General features: G+C 45.1%; 1 protein-coding gene across 5 annotated transcripts in view; it reads left to right on the forward strand.

Annotated features, from left to right (window-relative positions):
- The window catches only part of LOC116946909 (thrombospondin type-1 domain-containing protein 7A-like), a 444047-nt gene that overhangs the window by 196364 nt on the left and 220868 nt on the right, over window positions 1-26815 (forward strand). For 4 of the 5 annotated variants that reach the window (XM_076070187.1, XM_032962175.2, XM_032962192.2 and 1 more), the window contains one exon: window positions 25843-26536. In XM_076070187.1, coding sequence (XP_075926302.1) covers window positions 25843-26536 — 694 coding nt within the window. Of the gene's footprint in view, window positions 1-5525; window positions 13052-25842; window positions 26537-26815 lie in introns of those variants that run through there. The other variant, XM_032962201.2, reaches the window with a different exon arrangement.

Raw genomic sequence — 26815 nt, forward strand, 5'->3', positions numbered from 1 at the left:
CTGGATTACCATGCTTCATTGAGGCACTAGTGGAACTGATTATTTGTTTGTTTATCGAATGCACGTAACTCTTGTACGTTTTGATTTTCATGAAGATTAATGCATACATTTCTAAACGAATAGGGCCTAGCAAGGGCAATCTCTAATCCATTAGTGGATGTATGAGTGATGAAATTTATAGTGCACATATACTAGTCTATGTATAATACTTGCATAGCTCCACCACAAAAAGTGTTTACATTACGATGTTGAATGTAGGCATGCTCAAAATTATTACTTTCATTTTACAATTCTCACCCATACCATTACATTTAACGACTGCACTCACTATTCTTAACAATGTAGCTTCGGTTATAGATCATAGCTAGATATGTTGGATTTATTTTTGTATATGATCTCCTTTTTTGCATTTGTAACGTGTGTTAGTTAATCAATTAATCTGGATATTTAAGCTCAAGATACATGAGTAGAATCGCGTGTGTAAGAATCAACATTTTTTATGCGTATATATTTTATCTAATGAGTCCATATGACCGCTGCAACCACTAGGCGCTGCTACAATCACCACAGCGGGAAGTAAACATAATCGACTCCGTAATAAAATTGCAATTGATAGAAACTCAAGCGGGACAATTTGTTACAACTTTATAGACAACTAGCAGTAAGTACCCGGCGTTGCCCGGGCGAAAAAGGCAGACATACACATGGAGTTACACACAGACATCGACCCACACACATAGAAACACATCGACTTAGACGCATACACACACATATATGGTTAAACCCAGGATGGATCGTTAGCAGACCAGCCTAAATGTTTCTAACCGGCGAAGATGTTCCATTAGGGAGGTGCACCTTTCGCAAGCGTAGAGATGGGAGGGAATTACCGTGGCCCAGAAGACCTGAAGCTTAGTGCGGAGCATCAGACCAGGTAGCTTCCACACAGCGTAACGCAGCCGATGAAAAGATAATCGCGCTCGACTGATTTGGAGTGAGACCTCTGCTGTTAAACCGGAGCCGGTCATGAGCACAATGCCCAGGTATGTGAAACTCTCCACTCTCTGCACAACTTCCGCATCACCAATTGTGAGAAGTGGGGGCGGATTGTCCGATGGTACAACATACGCAGGCAGGTGCTCAGTTTTGGTGGGGCTGATGGTAAGGCCCCACCTCTTAGTGGCAAGCTCCAGGTTCATCAGCAGTGCCTCCAATTCCTCCTTTGAGTGAGCAACAATCACCAGAGCATCGGCATAAATAACATGGTTGAGCAATAGGGATCCATCCCTTGACCGCACCTGGGCATCGATCAGCCTCCCATTGTATCTGTACCATATGTTAATTCATCCGGTACAGCCATTGAAGGCTTCACGAACTACGTGGTCAAAAGATATGTTAAATAATGTGGGAGCCAGAGGACATCCCTGTCACACCCCAAGGTGTAGAGGGAATGGCTCTGACTGACGGCCACGTACTTTGACGCGGGGCCGCTCACCATCATGAAGGTCCTTAAGGATCATGAGCAAAGGGTGAGGGACTCCGAAAGCACGGAGAACAACCCAGAGGCCAGGCCTACTGATGGTATCATAAGCCTTGACCAGGTCAATAAAGCACACACATTCACTCACATGCACACATGGAGGTACAGACACGCAAAGAAATGGACTTACACTGACTCACATGAAGCCACGCACACAAAGCGACTAACATACACGCCCATGGACTGACACACACAGACATATCGACTCACACACACAAACACATGGACTTACACACACACACATATGGACTCACGCATAAACATCCACTTTAGATAGACACACATGGACTTACACACACATATATCGACGTACACACATACAGCGACTCACACACACACATCGACTCACACACAGACATACGTGGACTCACACACACATTGACGTAAACACACATATGTACTTACACACATATCGACTAAGACACACACACACATGGACTTACACACACATACATAGACTGAAACACACATTGCCCTACACACACACATACACATATGGACTGTGACACACAGACATCTACTTTAGATACACATACATGGATTAACACACACATATCAACTCACACGCATTGACTTCCACACACATCGAATGACACACACACATGTATGGACTTACACACATGTGGACTACACACACACATATGGACTGACACACACATACACATCGACGTACACACACACATCGACTGACACACATAGACACACAAACGCACATTGACTTAAACACTCAGATGGAGCCATGCACACAAATCGACTAACACACACACGTAGTCTAACACACACAGCCACTGATACGCACACAAATGGACTGACACGCACACTTGGATTGACACACACACAAACACTTCGGCGTACACACACACACATCGGGCGTTGTCCGTTCGAAAAAGACAGAGACACACATGGACTTAAACACACGCATGGACCTACACTCACACACATATGGACTCAAACACACACACATCGACTCACACACACATAGACTCGAACACACACGTCGACGTGCACAGCAATCCCCGATGATGGCACAGCTATCAGTATGGCAGTACTACGTATGAGTAAATAGCGTGACGTGAGCAATCGAAACAATAGAAATGCATTGAAGAAATAAGCAGAAATAAGTGTAAATTAAAGAGCAGCAGTACGCACAGGTAAGTTGAGAAGCAGGCTACAGTTTAGATTATAGACTGCCAGTACGCCGACTCAATGACATAAGCATTGCTACAGTCGACATAAAAAGCTGGCAATACGGGCAGCAGCTGAAAAAGCAGAATACAGTCGACATGAAAGGCTGGCAGTACACTGAGTGAGGTAAAGAAGCAGGCAACAGATTATAGACTGGCATACACTCATAATGGTCAAAAGCAAAATTATCAGTGTAGATAATAGAGTGCCAGTGCACTGACGTTAATTAATCAGCAGGCAGCGGGCCACATTACAGACTGGCAGTAGACAGTCGCAGCGTCATAAAAGCACAGCTAAAAAAGGGAATATTTAGCAACCTAACAATGAAAAAATTGCACACAAATATTATTATAGTAATATCTGCCAACGTATTTGTTTAATAATAGTAAGCAATAATCTGACAATAATGCTATCTAAGCGCTGTAATAATATTAATATCTACGGACTTTATAGCAGTAACTGCATGCATCGTGTTGGGGGGGGGGGGGGCGAAGAGGACATGACAGCGTTATGTGTATATGTATTGCATGTTATTGCATGTTGTGTATATTTATTGCATGTGAAACGCGGAAAAGAAAATGTCCCCCGTGAGCTCGACGGAACGCGCATCACTTGGCAGGGTCCACCTCCCACACGCAATTGGCGTGAGTTGGTACGGTCGATGTCGCACAATGAATACATAAATATAGTGAAATCCCACTAAATCGCTAATTTAACTAATTTAAAGGTGACGGACATGAAAAAGAAATAGCCTATTCCTACCGCGGGGCTTAGGGCATGCTGGCTGGCAACATGTTTTCGACATAAACCCCACCGTTCGAGAGCCAAATCCCTCGCAAGCGCGCGCGTGGAGACTTGTATATATAAGACTAGCGGGAAGTACCCGGCATTGCCCGGGTGAAAATTTTACTTCAAAACTTCTCTTAATAAATTACGATACATACACAGATACTAAGTTATTGTGAAAGCCCGGTAGACCGTTTGTCCATTTCTCCACCAACAAAATTATAAGAGGCTTGCACAAGTCCAAAAAGTAATAGAAAGTTGGGGTAAATAGTTGATCTAAAAGTTTTCCGAAGATTGTCGACCCCCCCCCCCCCCCTCAAAAAACATCTTTACCCCCTTGTAGGTATATATACCTACACACCCTACATACAACAAGTAGTATCTATTGACTTTGTAGTTGTATCTTCTGACTGTACAGTAGTATCTACTGAGCCAGTAGAAGCTGACCGTAGTGGTATATACTGACTGTTTCAGTATCGACTAACTATATATAGCAGTATCTACCAACTCGATAGCATTATCTACTATCAATACAGCAGTGCATACTGACTGTAGTGGTACCTGCTATGATTACAGTAGTACATACTGACTGTGGTGGTACCTGCTATGATTACAGCAGTGCATACTGTGACCGGCTTTCATAACAGTAGAGCATACTGACTGTGGTAGTACCTGCTATAATAAGAGCAGTGCATACTGACTATGGTGGTACCTGCTATGATTACAGCAGTGCATACTGTGGTGGTACCTACTTTCACTACAGCAGTGCATACATATATCTTCTTGGTTCTTTTGGTAAAGTCACGTAGCATGGAAATAAAATAATAAAAATAAAACATAAAATAAAATTCTCACGATGTTTTATTTTTATTATTGTATTTCCATTCTACGTGACTTTACCGAAAGAACCAAGAAGATGAATCCCTGCAGTCACGAAAGCTTTAAATCGAAATGCAACACATTTGTACGGCACTTTACTCGCAGAGGGTTGGGGGGGGATGCATGACATGAGCAGACACACTGCGTTATGCTTCCGCATGCGCGGGTGACATGACAGATTTGACGTCACAGCTCACTTGCCGTGCAACAAATATATGCATTATTGAGCTCCCCCCCTAAAAAAACCAAAAGTGTATTTTTATATTTTTTGCATGGTGTACAGTCTGGAAAGTACCTGCATGGCAAATTTAAAGTTTGTTGCATGTCGGGAAGTACGCTAAACATTTTGAACAGTCACACATATTCACAACTTTGCCTTTTATATATATGGAGATTAAAACATTTGTTAGAATTAATGTCATATTCGCTACTAATCTAACGCAATAGATAATAGCTTCTGCCCAATAGTTTGGAGATCATTTAACATGTATAAATGTCCTAGTATCTTATTTATGCTCAATAAGACATTTATTTTGAAGTTGCTATTCGTGAATATCAACATTGATTGTCAATGTACACGTAGTGTTGTCAGTAAGGTCATTACCAAAAGTTATCATCATCAAATTTGTATTTTTTTATAACAACTCTGCATTTCGTATTCTTGGGTCTTTCGGTAAAGTCACATAGATAGCTAAAAAAAATAACAAAAAACTACCACGTTTCTACCGCTTGTGTTGCGATCGAAACGTCGTAGTTTTTTGTTCTTTTTTGTTATTTTCTTTGAACCAATCTACGTGACTTTACCGAAAGACCTAAGAATATGAATTCCTGCAGTCACGAATGCTTTAAGTAAGGATTTAACTCTGCATTTGAATGAACACATTTCTAATTGTCCTAGATTTTAAGTCACGTAGGTGAAAAAAAAATCACGACGTTTCGATTGCAACACAAGCAATCATCATCAGGTGTGACTACAACAGCAAGAAAATGTTTTTTACTAAAGTGGGAGAGATGCCAGAGTTAAGAGGGTTTATATAAGTTAGAGAGGGCAGTGGGGGGGAATGAGGAGATGGTGGTGAGCGTTGCGTGTGCGATAATGACTGGGAACATGAGACTGGGCAGGGGGGGGGGAGTGGGCGGGGCTGTAAGCAACCTGACGCGGTGTCAGGTGCGGAGAGGAGAGCAAAATGGCTCCACGATTGCCGTCAAGACATGCTGGAGCTCAAAACAAAATAGCTGCACTGCTAAACATTGAGAATGTAATTACCTCGGTGAAATAGACTAGTAACCCGGTAAATAAGATGGAACAACTATGGACCGTTAAATTTTACTTGGTTAATAACATCTTTCCAATGATTGCTCAATTTGTATCCGTCTTCTCGGTTGAAGTTATGTCTATGTTTATATATCTGTATGGCTTCATGAACAAATCTTTGATGGTAGCCAGATGGCTTGCAGAGCACCTTGGTCTCGGAGAAAACAATATCATGAGAGCCCACAGCGTTATAGCAATTATCAGCAACGGCAGAATAATTAGTTCTGCCGTGTTTCAGATCTGACTTATGCTCGAGGATCTGGTCAGAGACATAACGTTTCGTATGCCGAATGTAACAATCACCACAGATGCAACTTAGTTTGTAGACTCCAGTAAAACATTTTCTTGCTGCGGTTGTCACACCTGATGATGATTGCTTGTGTTGCAATCGAAACGTCGTGATTGATTGATTTAATTTTTTATTTTGTATTTTTACTTTACCGAAAGAACCAAAGAGTACATTTCTAATTGCTTTTGAAACATATGTATGATGACAGTATGCAAATATACATACACCTGGGGATTATTTTCAGATGCAGCTGTCCAGGGCTGATCTCCAGAAAATATAATAATCTGCCTCCACTCCTGCTCTCGGTGGGTTGGGGGTTAGGTGCCTTTGAAACTCTTAAATAAGGAATTAAGCACTGCATACACAACTTAGATACATACATGTATTTTATTACCAGATAAACAGCCCACTTCTAATTTTCTTGAATTTCCCCACCTCTGTCCACAAAGAAGTATCAATGGGTGCTCCAAAATTAGTATATTAGCAGGTCATGTGTGATGGTTTAAATTGTAGGTTCTCCCACCTCTTCCAAGACATCAGGTCAGCATGGAAGAGAAAGCTAAAAAATATCCTCTAGAGGTGGTTTCTTGAACTCCCTCGAGTGGAGGCCTTTCTCCCAGCAGTGGCGTGAGCAAGCAATTGCGGTGCTACACATTTATCTTTCTCTTTGCCGAAGCCTATTGATAAAAAAAAACCTTTTTGTTCATCTATTATATAACAAATAACGTATGCCACTAAAATATGAGTTCGTAAAGAATGCATAATTCAATCGTGAAATTAATAATAATCAACAAATAACGGAGGAAATAACACATTGACAAAAACTGTCAAATTCACAAACATCAATAATATACTTTTATGCTAAGCATGTATGGTGTTATACGGGGAGGTAAGTGGACAGTTGATAGGGAGGGAGCTGTAGGTGGGGTATGGAGGGGGGGTTATGAGTTGAGATGGTGATGGCAGGAGGTGGCTAATCAGAGCAAACCACTGCCATCATTTCACACTGGCTCCATATCCCACAGGAGCGGATTAGTCACGAGCACATCCATTACAAACTCCACAAATACGCTCACAATTAAAAACGCTCACAAATTGGGTAATGGAATAGCTTCCAAGATAATTACCATAATATTTTTTCTCAAGAATTGTAATATTTCTTGGCTGTTAGACATGTGTACGTGCAGTCATGAAAAATAAATATTGGTAATTTAAATTAATGTACCAAAGAAATGATTGCCATGATTGTTAATAACCAAGCATGAAATAGCTGACGTTAATGGATATTGCCCGGGTCCCGAGCAATGAGAGGCTCTGAGCAACGAGCACTGCTGGCGCTGTCAGCTGAGATGTGCATCACATTATTAGGAGTGCTGCTTTCTGCTTCTGTGAGGAACGCTAGTTAATTTTGCAATGAACCGCCTGTTCTCATGTTGCCTTCAAACGGGTGGAAATGGAAAGAATGTGCACTTGGCAAAAAGTTTTTTTTTTCAAGGTCAGTGTGTGCTAAGCTATTATTTATAAGAGCAAAACAGCAACAGCTTTCATCGACCTCTCTTCACCTTACGATACCGTATGGTGGAAGGGACTCCTGCTAAAGCTTGCGAAAGCCGTGCCTTGCCACCCAACAATTAGACTAATCGCCGAAATGCTGAGCAACCGATGGTTCACTACTCTTTGGTTATTTCGGTAAAGTCACATGCAATACCCTGGTGTCTACAAACTAAGTTGTGTCTGCAGCAGCAGTTACATTGGGGAAACGAAACAACATGTCTCGGACCGTGTTCACGAACACAAGGCAGATTTGAAACATGGTAGAACCAATACCTCTGCAGTGGCTGATCATTGTTTTTATGCAGTAGGCTAGCATGATATTGTTTTTTTTTTTCCTGAGACCAAGGTACTCTGCAAACCTTTGGGCTACCATAAAAGATATATAAACACAGAGAGAATTTCAACCGAGAAGATGGGTATAAGCAAAGCAATCATTGGAAGGACGTTATTAACCAAGCAAAGTCGTAACTTGCTGTGGTGCTTCCATTCTTCCCTGCCGTTTGGCTGTTATCTCCGACTCTCTAAGTTGCATTGCCCTGTTAGGTGGCTCTGCATTAATGGGCTGGGGTCTCACTAACATGGCCACCTCTGCTCCCTGTATTGATGGTTCTGTCTGTATGATGGGCTTTGTGTCTCACTGGCGCGATCACCATTGCTGTGGTTCTCTTGCGTGGACGCATGTCTCACAGCGCAGTTGGCAGTGCCTCAGTTTGTGTTACGCATAGACATGACATTAACTTACTAATCCCCGTAATCTCCCTGCCTAATCTCTCCCAGCAACATAGTGCTAATCTCCCATTAACACTGCTGTTGTGTGCATATTCGGGGATGATACTCTTATGCGGCAACGGAAGCTCATTTCATGCTAATTTCTCTCCCTAATCTCTCTCTCCCTAATCTTCCCCATTAACACAACTGACTTGCTTACGTCCGGGGATGGAATTCCTTTCCAGCTCAGACCCCGCTTGCTTGCCTATCGCCACATAAATAACCTCTTGTTGCAAAAGCTCTCTCGCTGGTTCAGCAGTTCCACTGCTTGATTATTTTTTCCACCTCAGGACGACCGCTTGTATTGCGATCGAAACGTCGTGATATATTATTTTTATTTTTTTACCTACGTGACTTTACCGAAAGAACCAAAGAGTATGGATTCCTGCAGTCACGAAAGCTCCAAATCAAGATCGATGGTTCACTGGCCACCTTAGTGAAGCTGCCAGCAGCCCACGAAGATTGAACAATGGACTCCTGCAGGGATTAGTTCTGGCACCGGCACTGTTCAATCTCTATACTAGCGACATTCCAGCGACATCTAGGCATAAGTTCACATATGCGGATGATATCACACTTGCAACTCAAGCACGGAAAATGGAGGACACTTGAGGCGGTCCTCAAAAAAGATCTGAAGACTCTGGAAGAATACTTCAGAATTGGCGCCTAAAGCCTACCTCATCGAAGAGCATCGTTTCTGCATTCCACCTGAACAACAGACAAGCTTCTAAAACGTTGAACGCTAACTTCTGCGGGCCGAAGCTAAGACATGATGAACACCCTCGGTATCCACAAGTTACACTGGATCAGACACTTAACTACCATCACCACCTCAAACAAGCTAAAGAAACTTGCAGGAACAACCTGGGGAAGCAATGTTAGCATGTTGAAGATATCGCCGCAGGCCCATGTTCACTCCACTGTGGAGTACTGTGCGCCGGTGTGGAGTGCAAGCCCTCACATGAACCTTGTCGACGCCGAAATTAACAATGCGCTTCGTATCATCAGCGGTTCCCTAAAGTCTACTCCACTCCCGCAGCTTCCTGTGCTGGTGAATATCGCTCCGGCCAATATCCGACGTGATGATGCGATTACATGGGAGTACAGTACAACAAGATAATGAAAAACTTAACTCTGCTGCTCCATCAAGATCTACAGGAACCCTCACACCTAAGGCTAAATTCCAGGAAACAGTTTTGGATATGCGCCTCCGCTCTACCAGCCAAAAATAAAGACACTGCCACTCGGTGGTCTGAATCATGGACGGCTATGGACGTGGCAAACAAAAACATCATTCATGATCCGACGGTCGAAATATAAAACCAGCTGCGTTATGGACGCAGATGCCTCACTCCCAAATAAGCTAAAAACCTGTTTTTCTTGCTTAGAGAAAAACAACACCAACCCACCGACGCGGGCTCCCGTTGCTCAAGAGGATTGTGGGCTCTCGATCTCTGTGGCCGATGTAAGTCTTTCAAGCGTGTTAACTCTTGTAAAGCTGCAGGACCGGATGGCATTCCGAACCGCGTTCTCAGAGCATGCACAGATTAGCTGGCTGGAATGTTTACGGACATATTCAATCTCTACCTATCGCAGTATGTTGTCCCCACGTGCTTCAAGAGGTCCACCAATTTCCCTATACCCAAGCAAGCTAAGGTAACTGAACTAAATGACTATTGTCCCGAAGCACTCACTTCTTTCATCATGAAGTGCATTGAGAGGCTAGTCAAGGACCATATCAGCTTCACCTTACCCGGAACCCTACACCCACTACAATTTGCATACCATCCCAACAGATCCATTGACGACGCAATCACCACTGCACTACACACTGCCCTATCCCACCTGGACAAGAGGAATACCTATGTGAGAAAACTGTTTATCGACTACAGCTCCGCTTTCAACAGCATAGTGCCCTCCAAGCTCTTCACTAAGCTCATGGCACTGGGTCTAAACTCCCTATGCACCTGGGTCCTGGACTTTCTGACAGGCTAACCCTAGGTGGTGAGGGTAGGCAATAACACCTCTGCCACGCTGATCCTCAACACGGGGGGCCCCCAGGGGTGTGTACTCAGCCCCCTTCTTGCACTCCTTGTTCACCCACAACTGCGTGGCCATGAACGACATTGGTAGGCCTGATCACCAACAATGACGAGACAGCCTACAGGGAAGAGGTTGGAGTCCTGGTGGAGTAGTGCCAGGACAATAACCTCTACCCCAACGTCAACAAAACCAAGGAGCTGATCGTGGACTACAGAAGACAGAAGGGAGAGCACGCCCCCATCCACATCGACGAGGCTGCAGTGGGGAGGGTCAAAAGCTTCAAATTCCTGGGCGTGCACATCACCGAGGACCTGACATGGTCCCATCATAGGCCTTGACCAGGTCAATAAAGCAGAGATGTAGGTCTTGTTGGAATTCCCTACACCTCTGCTGTAGCAAACGGACAGAAAATATGGCATCTGTGCAGGACTGCCCTTTCCTGAAACCACATTGGGGCTCTGCAAGCCTCTCCTCAGCGAGCCTGGCAAGGCGGTGTTGAATAATCCTTGCCAGGACCTTTCCCGACCCACTGAGGAACCCGTCCAGTGGTCCAGACTGTTGTTATGATGTTATGTAGGGCAGTCTGTGCACAAACGCCATCCTTCCTCAGCATTTGCTTGGGAGATTATCTCTGCCCGGTGCCTTTCCTGGTCTCAGACTCTGGATCGCCTTCAGTACTTCCTCAACAGATGGCACCTCAGCCAGCCACTCACAGCGGGTGACTTCTTCCTATATTTGAGGCACCGCAGCCTCAGCAGGGTCATCCTCACTTTGTGCCACGATGTCTTCCTGGCTGAGGAATTTCCCCTCCCCCAGGACCTCGCAGAAATGCTCAGCAAATCTGCAAACCTGTTCCTGAGGGTCGGAGATTGGATCACCATTTTTTCCCCTAATGATGGTAATAGGTGTGGCGCTGCAGGTTACTTTTTTGATGGAGTTAAATAGGGATTTGTGATCGCGGGCCACTGAGGCAGACTCCATCTCCTCAGCAACCCGCGATCACCACCCATCCTTGCAGTGCCTCATGGGTTTCCGAACCTCCGAGCGAAGGCTGCGGTAAACCTCCTCATTCTCTGATGTGGGATGCTGTCGACGATTAGAGTGGGCCTGTCGCTTTTTCTCAACCATCCTGAACACCTCCTCTGTCAGCCAGGGTCTCTGGGGAGGTCTGAACCGCGTACCCAAAGCAGCCATTGCAGCTGCATGAGTCACAGTCCTAAACCTCGCCCATTTACCCTCGACATCAAGAGGAGTGGGGGACGATGCCAACCCCAGCCGCAAGCGATGATGAAATTCTCGCTTACAACTTTCATCAGCTAACTGAGACGAGGCCACCTTAGGTTGGAATGGGGTCCTGGGTGTACACCCACCACTGGAGTGGAAGCATGGCAGGCGCATCTTACAGATGACTAGTCGATGGTCAGAGGGCAGATCAGCTCCACGGTAGGTCCTGGTGTCAAGGACATGGGATCGCATCCGCTGATCCGTCACTATGTAGTCCAGCAGATGTTCTTGCTTGGACCGGGCATGCATCCATGACGTTGTGTGGATGCGCCGATGCCGGAACAGCGTGTTGGTAATTACAAGCCCATGGGCTGCACAAAAATCTAGCAGCCTCCTACCGTTGTTATTGAGCTGATCTGGCCCATGCCTTCCAATCACTCCAGACCAGGTGCCAGCATCATGACCAACTCGGGGATTGAAGTCACCCAACAAGATGACTCTATCCCGAGGGGCCACTTTAGCCAGCACCTGTGACAGGTCATACAGTAGAAGGCATCTGACTCATCGGCCTTGCCTGCATCCCTCCACGGATGTTCGTTTTCGGTGGGGGCATAAGTAACCACGACCACCACTCCTCGCCTCCGGTTGATGGGAAGGCGAGCCCAAAGTACACATACACCCACACACACACTCACAAAAACACAAGCACAAGCTCACACACACCACGCACACACGCATTCACACATACTCTCACACACACATAACCCTCACTCACAAACAAAGACAAAGATCCCCCGTATAGCCTTAACAGACTGTTGGGGCAAGTGCTGTTCGCGAGCACTTATGAAGACCGGCACGGCACACGAGGGGGTGGGTGGCCAACACCACGTCCGGCCGCCTTTGTCTCCCCAGTGACGATGTTTACACACGCACCAGGTACTCATTTGAGGCTGAGTCGATCTAGGGGAGGCACAGGACCGGTTCGGATAATCGTCACTGATGTTGGCCGTGAGCGGGAATCGAACCCGGGTTGCCAGGTTCGCAGTTCAGAGCACTAACCGCTGCAATAGCGCTCCCCAAACACACACTCGGACACATACACACAGTCAACGCTGTTGTCCCCGTGGATTCCCCACAGTTAAGCTTCTTTACGTATGCCATTTAACAGGCACACGTAGTTGCAACAGATGCAGTTTGCATGGAAAATAAAATGTGACTAGATGGGCTGTAGTAGAACCGCAACGTGTCAGGCTTTAGAGTCCAAACTATGAGCAGCTGGGCAGTTAATAATTGTTGGTGGGGAGAAAAAAAACGAATTAAAATCAATTAAGTTTATTAATTAAAACAAAACATGGCAAAATGTACGCATTATGTTTTACTGTCAATAATGTTACAGGCTGGAGCTGAAGGAATTGCAAGACCTTTACGTAATGCGGCCTTCAGCTAATGTCGACCCCTATCACCGCACGAGGTATAACGCGAGCTTGTCTTGATGAAAACACAATACAATAATTAAAATCCGTGTTCTACTTGTACCGAGATGTGTCTGCTCCAAATGGTGTCTTGTTCTTCATTGCTCCCCAAGCTTACATTTCCCTTAACCCAAGAACCCCACACCTTCCTTCCGCCTCACCCTCCTCGCAGTGTAGACGTTTTTTTTAATGCATACAAGGGTTTACTGAACGTAATGAAAGTATGGACATATTGTTTAAAATGGATGGCAAGTTACTGTCTGTAGTTAGCCATGTTCTTCTTTTTAGAGTTAGTGCCACGTAAAAAGACAAGATGGAGCGGTATGATTTTGTGCTGAAAGTTATGGTCATGTAATTTTTACACAAGCAGCAAAACAAAACGGTATTTAAAAAAAAAAATACTCGGTGGGTCTCACATACGTCTATAACTAAACCACTGTACTGGTTAATATTTATAATAGGGCAGCACGCTTAACATGCATTTTGCGACCTTTCCACACCTAATTTTCAATGTTTAAAAAACTATAGTTTTTTTTGGAATGGAAAATGCGGTTACACACAGCTAATTTGCTCTCACGGAAGCTTATTAAGGCAGCTCCGTGTATGATGCTGCAAACGGGACCTACGTGGTGACATGGAAACAGTAAAAAAAAAATAACTGTGTGCGCCTCTCAGCAGGAGGCGTCAGTATTGTTACATGTGATTGGAGTAGTAGAGCAGCGGCTCATTGGTTAGTATGCTGCATTATGAAGCGAGGAATCCCGAGTTATATTCCCAGCCATGGTTAAAATCAGTGGCGGGGGGGATGTTAACCAGTTCAGAACCAACGCCCTTTGTCAACCCTTCAATATAACCAGCGTGATGAGGTGTGGTCAAGCAACCTCCCATAATCGACGTGGCTCGGGAAGGCCTTCGTTATGAAGTCGACTGACAAATGAACCGCATGGCGGGACCCCGGGGTCCCGAATAAACGGAAGTCAAAATTGTAATGAATTAATTTATTTTTGCGACTCCGTCCCACCGCGCAACATAAACGCCGCGATCCACCTGGCGCGGATCATTCTGTTGTCGTGACGTCCAAGCGCAGCAGCGAGGATGAATGCGCAGAAGAGCTGAACAAGCGAATGCACTCCGTGCTCGAGTATGGGCAGGATCATAAGTCGTATCCAAAGCTGCTCAAACTGCCTACACGACTTATGTCCTTTATTTGTCATAACTTTATGCATAACACAGTGAAACTGCACTCATCTTCAATATTATTTGTGACCTACCAATGTCTGCAGCCAGAATGAATCGATTACAATCCTATTACTTGCAGATATTTTACAGATAAGATGCGTTGCACCATTAATTCCTACTGTTTGATAATACTTCTCTTGTCCGTATGCATCTGTGCAGATAGGTTTTTTTTGCGGTTAAGCTATAGTCCCCACATACCGCTCGTATCAATGCGGATAAGAGGAGCGGTGACCCACTACTCTGTAGAGTAACATTGGTATAAACGCTTATTACAATGTGAACAGCGCACTGAAAACGTGTACTATTTTATGTACTGTATGCAAAATGTTCACAAATCCACACTGAGAAACACGACGATAGAGGGGTGTAAATATTTTTTTCGATAGTGTATTTAAATAGAGGTACTGCAGGTAAGTAATTTTCAGTTTTAAAGGCATAGTTTAACAAGACAACTGTGGGGGCCGACGTCCACCTCCCCGCTCCCCGTGAGCAGCCGGGTTACAACGTCCACCCCCTCCACTCCCCCCTCCTCCTCCTCTGCCGCCTCTCGCCGGGCCCCCGCCGATTGGGTGATCGGCCCCCGCACGCCAGCGGCCTCTCTGAGGAACATCGCTACTCGGCTGGCTCACCACCGCCTGGGGTTATCTCCCACACCCTTAAATCACACCACCACACAAACGAACACGGGGGCATGCACGCGCGCGCGCCCCTGCAGGTGCGTTTTTCCCTCACAAAGCTGGTGCTGACCAAAACGAACGGCAGCGGTATGAATATGCACGCGCCCCTCCTGGTGGTTAAGCCCTAATCCGCATGCCCGCAATGCTAATGCTAATGTAAATTGAAAAGAAACGGCGGCTGTATGAATATCTATAGGCGCGTACTTCCCCAACGGCCAGCGCTACGTCCCCGGAGGACCCGGCAGTGTAATGCAAACACGCGGTGCAAACTTGGTGCGTAAAGCGCGCTGTGTAAACACGCATGCGAGCGCTTACCACCGCCGAGGTAATCCGAACACGCCGAGCGCTAATAAACAGAAACTGCGGCGGTATGAGTGTGCACCACCCCCCCCCCCCTCCCCGTGGATAAGCCTTAATTCGCTGTGCTTGCGGAAAAGGAACGGCGGGGATAGGACTATGGGGCATGCCTCACCGTTAACGCTATTTATACTGTGTAAACGTGCTGCGTAAAGCGCGCTGTGTAAACACGCACGCGAGCGCAAGCACGCGCAAACGACGGCGGCCATATGTGCTGCAGTACACGCAACTCACTCGCACGCTCAAATCACTCATACAAACCCCCACGCTGCAGCTCTGCGCTCACGCTGGGAACACCGTCTCGCCACTCAGACGCGCCGCCCACAGATCACAGACGCTACGCCGAGGTTCTGTCCACACACACAGAAATCACGCTACACCGATATTTTGTACTAGAGTTTATTAATGGTGCCAATACACATTACCCGGAGGATGAATGTTTCGTGAGGAGAGCCTAGCGTAACTCTGCCTATGAACCCAGTCACTCAAGCGTTCTACCATGTACCTCGTAGCTGTACTCCCGGCATCGCACGAATGCTGTGAGAGTCGGAGGGAGAGGGACGAGCCAAAACCTCACCTATCACTGCCTCATAGCAGCACTCGCTGGCATCACACGGATGCTGCGAGTGGCTCGAGGAGGCAGGACGGCCCGGAGGTTGTAGACAACTGAACAAATCGTCCCAGAGCTCCCACCTTTATACTCTAAACTTCAAAGGCCTGGGGGGCGTCACGTCGCGTCGCGCAGCCAATCACGTGCCTACCTTTCGATTTACAACTGATGCCCCGCCCTCACCTGGAGCGTCCGTCATGCCCCCACCCATTGTCCCTTGCTCAGGGTTCCTTGCTCAGGGTGCCTTGCTCAGGGTGCATAATATTCCACCCTCCGTCCTCCCTTCAATGTTGTGTGTAACTCATTGCGGTTGGCCCAGGGAACCTTCCTGCACCCATACAATGTTAAGCCAATTTAGGGGCACCGCAACGTAACCTGTCCTGTGGGGGCGCCAATCTCCTGGCACCGGGAAACCGTAGGACTCTCCCCCTAGGGGCCCTTCGGATTAAAACCCGATGTGCCAGGCAACCCCCCCGCCAGGACACTACGTGGGTGCGCTGCGTGCCGGTGTGTGTTTAGTGCGGGGGGCGGGAGGGAGTCGCGGCGCTTGCGGAGTTGCTCCACGGTGGTGGCACCACACAACACTTGCCACCATCCTTCAAACCCATTGGTGAAAAAGAGCAACATTTTTGTTTACATTATATGTTAATGCGAGAGCCGGGGGCTTATGGTACCCCGGAGTCCTGCCATATGGCTCAATTAGCCATACATTATTATCATTAACTATTAAAAATAAGATATCGATGTGTGGCAATGTGAAAGCAGCACACCCAACTACCCTTTTCTCCCCATTGCTGTATTTGAGTATATAGGGAGTACATGACTAAGAGTTCAACCCTGTGGTTCTATGTGTGTATTAGCACATTGATGTCTGTGTATATATGTGTCTGTGCAAGGCTGGGGAGAGGTAGTGCAACGGTTAGCGAGTTGCGCTACAAACCTGGCGACCCGGTTTCAATTCATGCTCACGACCAACTCCAGTGACGATTATCTGAACTGATAATGAGCCTCCTCTAGGTCGACTCAGCCTCAAATGAGTACCTTTTGTGATGTGTAAACATCACCACTGGGTAAACAAAGGCGGCTGGGCGTGGTGTTGGACACCCACCCCCACGTGTGCCTTCCCGACCTTCATCGGTGCTCGCTAACAGCACTTGCCCCAACGGTCTTTTATGGCTATACGGGATATCTTTGCAATACATAACTGTCAAAAATGATGGAGGCCTTGGACGTGGCCCACTGGTAATTTTACTGATAAGGTTGAGGTAATGATCCACAGTATGTGTGTGGGCACACTCGTGTGTATGTGTTTGTTTTTTCAGTTTCAGTTTCATTTATTTGGAATAACCCTGTGAGCCATTCGGCTCTTGATTCGGGTGCAACCGCAACAAACAATACAATTACAAAATACATTTATAATTTACTGTACACAAATTGAGACATCCCCTAAAAAACAACAAAATTTTCCAGAAAAATTACTATTTGTTTATGCTGCGTACTAAACTGTGCAAAGAAATCCCATTTTGATGCTAGATCACAATAACAATCATAATACAATTTAGATTAAAATTTTAAGTCTAACTCTATACTACATCAAAAAATCTGGTTAAACTAAACCTTTCTAGAAATTACAAAAATAATGCTATAAAAACAATCTAACAGTGATCATAAGAAATGTGATTGAAAGTTAATAGCGACATACATAACATATATTACTAAACCTAGCATCCTTCGCTAGCTGCATGAGTCAATCCATAATAGCAGGAGTAACAATAGTAGAAGCAGCATACTATAATCAAAATACATCATAATTTCTCTTATTGGTCATCTATAAATATATATTTGATTTCAGGCCACTGGATAGCAGTGGCAGCTAGGGTTGTACGACTCCTCTAGAGCAGGTTTGAGTGATGGTTTGTCTTTGTGTGTTCGTTCATGCACAGATTACGTAAGTTTGGTCAAGGCCAAACAATTGACTTGTGTTATCTAACCGATGGCTGGTGAGCCATGTATTCCCAATACGACTTCACAGCATTAAATCAGATGTCTCAGGAAAGCAGTATGTTGCTGTGTGGGACAATGGTGGGAGTGAGGGGGTTGGTAGTACATTTTGTTGGGGTCAAGGGATGGGAATGTGGGCCACGTGAACGATCATGTAGCTCTTGCTTTAAACATGATATTGACCATCTTAGTTCACCTTTAATATATTCTTGGAGGCCATTCTTTCGTATTATTGCATATTTTTATCGTCGATAACGGCCCGGAGGGAGAGCAGAGTCAATGGGGCTTTGTGAGATTTAAGGTCACATAGGGGTTAGAGGAGAGGAGCAAATTAGGCCTCCAGAGAAGGACCCATTAATATTTAAAAAAGTTATAACACACGTGGGTGGATGTGTGGCCAGTTTGGATATGACACAGCAGGTCAAGGCAGTGGACCACTGATCTGAGATAGAGGTGGGCTTCTTCATGCCAATCATACAGCAGAAAAAGGTGAGATATAGTTGGCAATAGTCTGGAACAGGGGTGGGCAAATTGTTTCGTTCGCGGGCCACAATGGGTTCTAAAATTTGACAGAGGGGCCGGGCCAGGAACAGATGGAGTGTTTGTGTGAACTAATATAAATGACATGTAAAAATCATTACATGAAAGGATTTGGCCTTTAACAGGCAGCAAAGCATGTATTTGCAAGGCAATTTAACAATTTGCACGAACTTGAATACAAAAACATGTCGTAACTCCCGGTCAAAGTGCGCTATCTAATGGAGAAATGGGGGCATTACAGGAGAAAGGTAAAATTTAAATTCATAATAATATTTGGACAAGTTCGGCGGACTGGATTAAAAAGCCCAACAGGCCGTATAGGGCCCGGGGGCCGTACTTTGCCCATGTCTGGTCTGGAACAATTAACCCCCCCCCTTCCCCCCAATCTCCACTGCCATCATTGATTATATTTTTGTGATTCATGGTTCTAATCTGATTTAATAATTAAACAAATTGGGAACATTGCAGTGCATATTTTGTGCACATATACTTAATGTCTTTGTTGGCTACATGTATTTTTTTTAAACGTGATATACTAGGCATGTAATGGCAGTGGTGGCAGACAAAAACATGATCCCAGGTAGATGTCCCTCGACAATTGTCGATCGATCAAACTGCCCCCCCCCCGTCCATTCCCCCCCGCCCCTGTACCTCTACCCCTCGACTGAAACATCTGCCTCCTTCACAAGAGGTATATGGATAGGTGGTTGTATTGTCAGCCACAAAAGAGCCATTAGAGTTACAAAATGCCTTGTGTATTTTATTGCTATCGAATTTACAGCCAATTATTTATCAGTTGCCCGGCCAGCCTATGGATGACAGAGAAATCTGGTCTGCAGCGATACCACTCTCGCTGCCTCATCACTTTCCACCCTCAATATACCGTAACTCCTTCTTGTACTACCCAATATGGGCAATGGAATTGTGCACTGATATTGTGTTATGATAGTCAAATATTTATCAAAGTTGGCACCACATCATACTCATAGATACACATGTTCAAACAACATGGGCCAATCGTCTGAAACACGTGTTTAAACGTGTTTTTGCCGAAGCTCAAAAGTACAATTAATTTTTTACGAGATGTAACAATAAAAGTGGCACGCAGGATGTAAAGTGAAAGTGATGGGCATACAAGATCATTCAGTGGGTCCCATTAGGCTGCTTTTATGACGACATGTTTAAGTAATGCAGCCTGGTGAGAGGAGAAGGGGAAACATGGATGGCATTTTGGTCATATTGTACAACTATAGCCTGTCAACAGGGGAACCACCGTGTGGTCAGATATTTTTAGAACCAACCAAAAAGCTCAAGCTCAAGAGCGCTTCTTTCACAGTATCCCACACCTTGACTTCAGGGCTTTCTCTTATTACACAGTGAAGACATCCTGCAGTTTCATCATTGTCACCATCTGCACTTAGGTCTTCCCCTCGGTCAGTGACGTGTGCGTGTGCCACTCCAAATACCTGTCTCAATAACCTGGTATCTTCTATCCTGCACTATGTGTCCGACCCCTTGGACCTATATGTTGTCAGTGTTTTCTAGCCATGTTTACTTCGTATTTTAGAAGCTGCTTATCCCTACCTTTCCATGTCATTTAGAATATTATCCACATACACCTATGTTCTGTTAACAATTACAATTCAAAGGAAATGTGCGTCCATTGTTAAAGAGCCAACTGTAGAACCAAATAAAGTGCATTATGAGCTTTCGGTTTATACAATATACAAACCCAAACTGCATGTTTTTTTTTATTCCTGCAGCAGATTTGAACAATGCTCGTGTTACTTTTAACATCTGAAATAAATGCATCCAACATTCATTTTAGGTTTCATGTTTGTTCATTCATTTATGAGTTTATTTAGCATGCAAGTCATGTTGTTGCCGTAGGTCACAGCTCAACAAAGGCATCATGGGTACAAAAACAATATGCAGTATGGTGTATATATTTAAACGTGTCTTTTTGAATAAGAGATTTTTTGTTTGTTTTGAATTACTTTGGCACTGTGATGTAAGTGCAGTAGATATGCATGAAGTATGAGCATCGAAATTAAATGTAGTTTATTATAAAAAATTCGGTTAGTCCCTATGATCACTGTTACGTTGCAATTATGGCTTTATTTTTTGGTGATTTCGAAAACGTTTTTTGGTTTGTACATGTTTGTTTTGTTGTAGTACGGAGTTAGACTGACGCCTTAATCTAAGTTTTCTTGTGGTTGTTGTTGTTTGACTTGCATCCCACTGGGATTTTTTGCACACAGCATTTGTGTACGGTGCTTTTTTCAGGAATATTTTGCTGTTTTTTTCATGGATTTTCTGTTTGCACAGTCACATAGTCACTTGAAGATGTTTTCTTGTTCGTGTTTTTGTTTTTTTGTTTATTGTGGTTGCACCCGATTCAAGAGCCGAATGGCTCACAGAGCTATACCAAAATATATAAACTGAAACTGAAACAGTTCAGTGACTTCTTAGTGATGAGAAGGCTGATCTAGCTTGACAAAGATCGTTGACAAAATATTACTTGTTTGCACCATTGTATAGTTGTGGTACATGGTGCATCATGTAATATAATGCATATTTGGTGACCATTAATGTAAAATCAATACTGGATTCTTCATTATCATCAGCCATGTTCAATCCACTGCCGGATCAAGGTCTCGTCAAACTGCCACCAACCCTCACAGCATCTGCACATTGATTTCATCGCTCCATCTCCTTGGTGGGCATTATCTTGTCCAGTCCTTTGCTGCCAATATCTTATTATTCTTGACCATCAGCCATCATCCCTTCTAGCCATGTGTTCTACCCAAGCCCCCTCACTTTTCTTAATAGATTAAATAATCTCATTAATATGAAGATGTTCTCTTATCCATGTATTCCACTGCTGTCTCTTAAGGTATTTTTTAAAACCGTACGTAATCAAATAGTTATGCAACAGCAGCTCTGGATACTTAATGCAACAGCAGCTCTGGATACGTAATATATCACATATCCTCTCTATTCTCCCACTTGCTATCTTCTCTGACTGTTTGGAACAACTTCAGGTTTCCGTACTTTTGGTTTTCTTTTTGGATTAAGATCACTTTCTTTTGCGCCGGGTGTAGGTAGATTTGTAAAGTTAAATGATTATTTATATTTTTATTTGCCCACATCACATCAGAGGATCTCGAAAGATAATCAGGCTGTGCCTGGATAGTGGTATGAGCTGCAGAGTACACTGTACTGTGCTGCTGACAGCTGTGCTCCCATGTATTTGCTCTCTGCCTTCACAACCTGCAGTGACCAGCACGGTGAAGTATGATCAAATAACCCCAGGGTCTGTATGGCGCCTAGAGGCAGTGGATTGACAAAGGGCTGTTCAGGTACATTCTGTTGTAGTTGGCCTGTAACCTCCCACTGCTGGACAAAGGCCTCTCCAAATTCACTCCATTCCTTTCTTTCCTGGGTTGTTCATGCCCAGCGGTGGCCTCCGAACTCTTTGAGTTTCTTTCTCCATCTCTCCTGCTGTCTTCATCTGCTTCTAATTTTCTCTACAGGTACATACAGTATTTTAAAAGTTAGCACGTATTTAACCGCTTGGCAAGGAACATGCATGCGTATATTCTCCTTTCCCGGAATCGAAGGAAGCACACTGGATTTAGTAGAGGATTGGGTATTATGGATGACCATGGAGGAATCTGTGATTGGAAGCGGTTGTACAGTAGTTAGTGCGATGTGCTATGTAACCGAGGACCTTAGTTTGATTTCCCGCCATAGCTAACATCACTGGCAGGCAATATCAGAAACATTCCTACCCTCCAATCTGACAATTGTGAAGTATAGTAAAAAGAAAAAAAACATTACCAACATAGCATCCACGGTGGTGTGTAGCATATTATCGAAAAGGCTCGATTATTGCAACTCACTATTCTACGGGACGCCTGGCAAAAATAAGCTGCGTGTACAAAATTATTTGGTACGTGCTGTAACGAGTACTGCTTGCCAAGCTGCATTGGCCGCCGGTTGCCGAATGAATACATAGTAAGGTCACACTCATTACACACAAATTAACGACAAAACCTTGCTGATCTCAAGGAGCATAAACCATTACGCAAACTTCGGTCAACAAAGACAGTCACTGCAGAGGTGCTTCTATGGCCATCTGAAATGTTCTTCCTTCTGATATTAGGAAGCCACTAGATCTATGCACTTTGAAATCTGGATTAAAAACTAATTTCTTGAGAACTGCTGTTTGTGTTTAGCTTGTTGTGCTTCCCCCGCACCTCCGATTAGCACGGTTGGCTACATACGGTGCGGAAGACGTTAAACATACATACATTGGTGAATTGGGAATAGCTAGAGGACTCTGGGAGCAGATGCCACGGACAGTGATCTGTGTGTGCAATGCCTCCGCGTGACGTATTCTCCTTCGGCCTCATGTACTTACCTTGCTTAACGAAGCAGCCAAGCCGTAATTATGCCCTCACTCACCTGTCGCCTGGCACTCTGCGCGTCTTGTAGCACAAATTAATTGCATACTCAATGGATAGTGTGAATGGCTTAGGGGTGAGGGGGGGGGAGTAACCTGCCACTGTGTTAGGGATGGGAGAAAGGTTGAGTGGGGGGCTATTTGTCCTGTTTTCCCACAGCCCCTCACCTGCTATACGGTCGTCAGTCACCTGCCAAACAAGCTCACTGGCATGGGATTTAAGAGATTCCCATAAGCCCACAAGTCCTCTGTTCATCTGTTATAGCGAGCAGTGTTTACAGTTACACTTTGACTTAACGTGAACTAAGTTTGAGAAGAGCTCTTGACTTGTGGATTAGAGCACGGGGAGGGTGGCATTGGGAGGACATTGTGCTGGCAGTGCGAAGGTGGCGGTTTACAGGTGGTTGACTGAGCGAGAGAGTGGGGCTCTAGTGCAACATTGATCATCCCGCTCATCGATCAGTAGCGTTTGCATAGCGTTGCACCGCACTTGGGAATAGCATGCGATGATACACACCGGCTGCCTTCCCCTCCTTGCTAATTCCGAACCCTCACCACTGCTCCCCACCACCTCGTGAGACTTTGCCAATGCCGTAGAGTGTCCCCTTGCTGTGGTGGGGCTATAAGCCAGCAGTGATGGATGTTACGGACTCCACACGTTGCCCGCTGTAACCTTGAATGCGAGCGACGCCACATCCCCAGCCCAAGCCCCAACCCATGCCCCAGCTATGCCATGAACCGCCACCGCCCCCACCAGCACACCGTGACCACGCTGCTGTCACCGCTCCACAGAGAAACTTGTTATCTCAGCAACTATCACTTCGCAACTCGTGAAAATGATAATTAATTAAATGATTTCATGCCCTGACAGGCGCAATGTGCTTACGTATTCTTAGAAGTGTTGTGTATTTTCTCTTTTGAATGGCAGCACGCTATAATTTGAAATGCCACCCGACAACAGATGTGACTGCTCAGCAGGTATGCGTGCATGAAAGCAATAACTCGATTTGGCTGCTGTAATAGACGGCAAGACAAATATTTGGCAGGAGCAGACATTATATTTCATTGTGAATATCAAGTGGGCACTCTTATGTGATGCTTAAGATAAAAAGGACAAATGTAAAGGTTTGGTTTCAGTAAAAGGAAGCAATGACTTAATCAGAAAAGATTCAACTTTAAGTGTGTTGGATTGAAAGTGGCAGTTGTTGCTGATGTATGGGTGAGGGAAAGCGATGGTAGTTAGCGTTATTGCCAATTGTTATTTATCCCAAAATTCTTCACTGGGTCCCAAAACATTTTTTTCAAGAGGGTCCTGCTGTAAGACGTTTAGTTAATACCATTAATTAGTGTTTTGTATGTACCATGAATTTGGTGAAAACCCATATTTAGGAGTGGTAATTAATTACATGACAATTAACAAAATAATATCTTTGAACAGAATTTGATATCCAGTGGTTTATTTGGGGAGATAAAGCTGTCTCCTCTTGCATTTTTTTTATATATTTAGAATGGTTAATATGAACCTAGTATAACAGTGGTATCACTTAAAAAATGTGTCTTGTAATTGAGCACAATTGGCGTGGGTGATATATAGATCGTAGAACAGATGGCATACGTGATTTTGAGTTTGTTAAAGCAGCTTCTGTTTTGGAGCTCCGGCTCTCCTAATTGGAGTAATATTTTGTAAGTAGCCTAATGGAAGATAGGTCAGATTTGCACATAATTTTTTGTTTCTCCAGAACTACTTTCTTCTCAAAAATGTTTATTGTCGAAACAATTACAAGTACTGTAGGGTAAAGCTCTACTACACAGCATAGATGCTCAGCAAACAGGCGAACTTTAGATAAAATGGTTTTGAGATGAAAGTGGTGCAAAAATAATCATACGTGCTTTGATCATGCACATGTGTGTGTTTTTTAATTCATCACGTTGAGGCTGGAAATTTTCGCTCATTTTCTTTACGTGGCTGCTTTTAAAAACCATCAGAAATTATTTTAATTAGAATTCCAGATCAAACATCTCAGATCTCATCAGCGAGCAACTGTAGCGCTACTGAATTTACAAGTTCACCTGTTGTGCACATGTGCAGGTGTGTTAGTTTCTAGTGATTGGTGCTCCTGTCTCAGGTGCAAGGTCTTATCAAGAGGGCCACGTGTGTGTTTCTGGTGCTGCATACAACATGATTGAAATCACTATAATTAAAAACGTGTAATGATAATTGGGGGATACAGTACCATGTTTTAACTAATAACCAAATTACTGCCTCGTGCACATCTAAATTTATGCACTATCAAGACATCAACATCTGGTTTGTCATGATGCTATGTTCTCAGTTATCCATGCCATGTCGTAAACCACATGCAATGAGTTAACACCTCCAGTGGCTTTTATAATTACAAGAATATGGTTACTTATCAGAGAGCCTCCGCTTTTCATGGAGGATGTTAATGTTACAATACACTGCAGACAACACTTGGATTTGGCCATGATATGTGATCATGATTTAAAATGTTTAACTTGAACTAGGCAGCAATAACTAAGATCTTAAATGTGATTGTCTATGATGCTCACTCGTGTACTGTACTAGAATCCTGACAATGCAAGTTTAATTCCTCGCCACATAGAACGACATTAGCGTGAATTGAAGAGTGAACCAAGCCTAGGTTTCCCTGAGGTTGACGCAGCCTAAACATTGGTACCTGGTATATGGCCATGAACATGGAGGTCATTAAATTGGTAGCCAAAGGTGAACCATGCATGCATTATGTGGGGCACAATACCACTTTATGATTTATGATAAAATAACAAGTGCTCGATAACAACATGTATGCCCCTAGTCTGTGCATCCGGTTAAATGAAAGAGTTTGCATCATCGTCTTGTTGTTGTGTGGCTCACAGGCCCATGGGGGCAGTGCGTGGCAAGACAGTGCAGGGCGCACGGGGTGCAGGGTCGTGCCGTGTGGTGCGCACATCCCACGGGCCGCGCCATCGTATCCCCTTCTACTGCTGCCACCACCACCACCGCTCTCAACACCGCAACGTGCGACCCATCTACACGGCCCCCCCACAGACGCAGCTGCGTTCGCACGTGCACAGGGCAACCTTGGCACGACACGTCCCTGCCCTGGGACACGGACACGACTGGCAGCACGGGCGAGCCAGGCGAATGTCGCCCCTTGCAGCAGCAGCAAGAGCTGCCGGCCTTTTCCGCCGGCGAGTGTGACCCTGCCGCCGAGCCCGCTGGCTGCGGCCCAGCACCGGGAATGAGCCCAGGCGCCCAGGACGGCGGCCCCCCGGGCGGTGCGTGTGATACACGGCACAGCGGAAATTCCGGCGGTGCTGGCGGCGGCGAAGGTGCCGGCGGCGCACTGCAGAATTCGTGCATCGTGAGCGGCTGGTCGAAATGGGGGGCCTGCGGCGGCGGCGCAGGGTCGGCGTGTGGCCCCGGCGGGACACGCTTGCGTGTCCGTCGCGTGTTGTTTCCGCCGTCGCATGGAGGTGCCGCGTGTGTGGAGCTGTCGGAATCACAGGCATGCACCGTGCCGGCCCCATGCCCTACTTCGGCACCGGGGGACGCTTTTTCCACCAGCCAGTATGAGCTTATTATGTATACACACAAACATTTGTTGTGCGCACGCTTTAATGTGGTTATTTTTCTTCTTGTTGTTGGTGTGTGTGTGCGCGCGTATGTCATACACATCCTTGTATAAAAAGGCCACTTTCGTCTTGCTTTGACTGGCTTTTCTTGATTTGATGTGTTTTGAGTGTCAATGCTGTGGTGTGTTTCTTATGCATGTCTGTGGTAAATGTGTTTCCTTCATTAGATGCCCAGGTGAATATCTCATGAAATAATGGTATTGCACTCTTGGCA

Source organism: Petromyzon marinus, chromosome 2, assembly GCF_048934315.1.
Source record: "Petromyzon marinus isolate PM22_M1 ecotype Great Lakes invasive population chromosome 2, UKy_Petmar_22M1.pri1.0, whole genome shotgun sequence".
Classification (NCBI taxonomy): domain Eukaryota; kingdom Metazoa; phylum Chordata; class Hyperoartia; order Petromyzontiformes; family Petromyzontidae; genus Petromyzon; species Petromyzon marinus.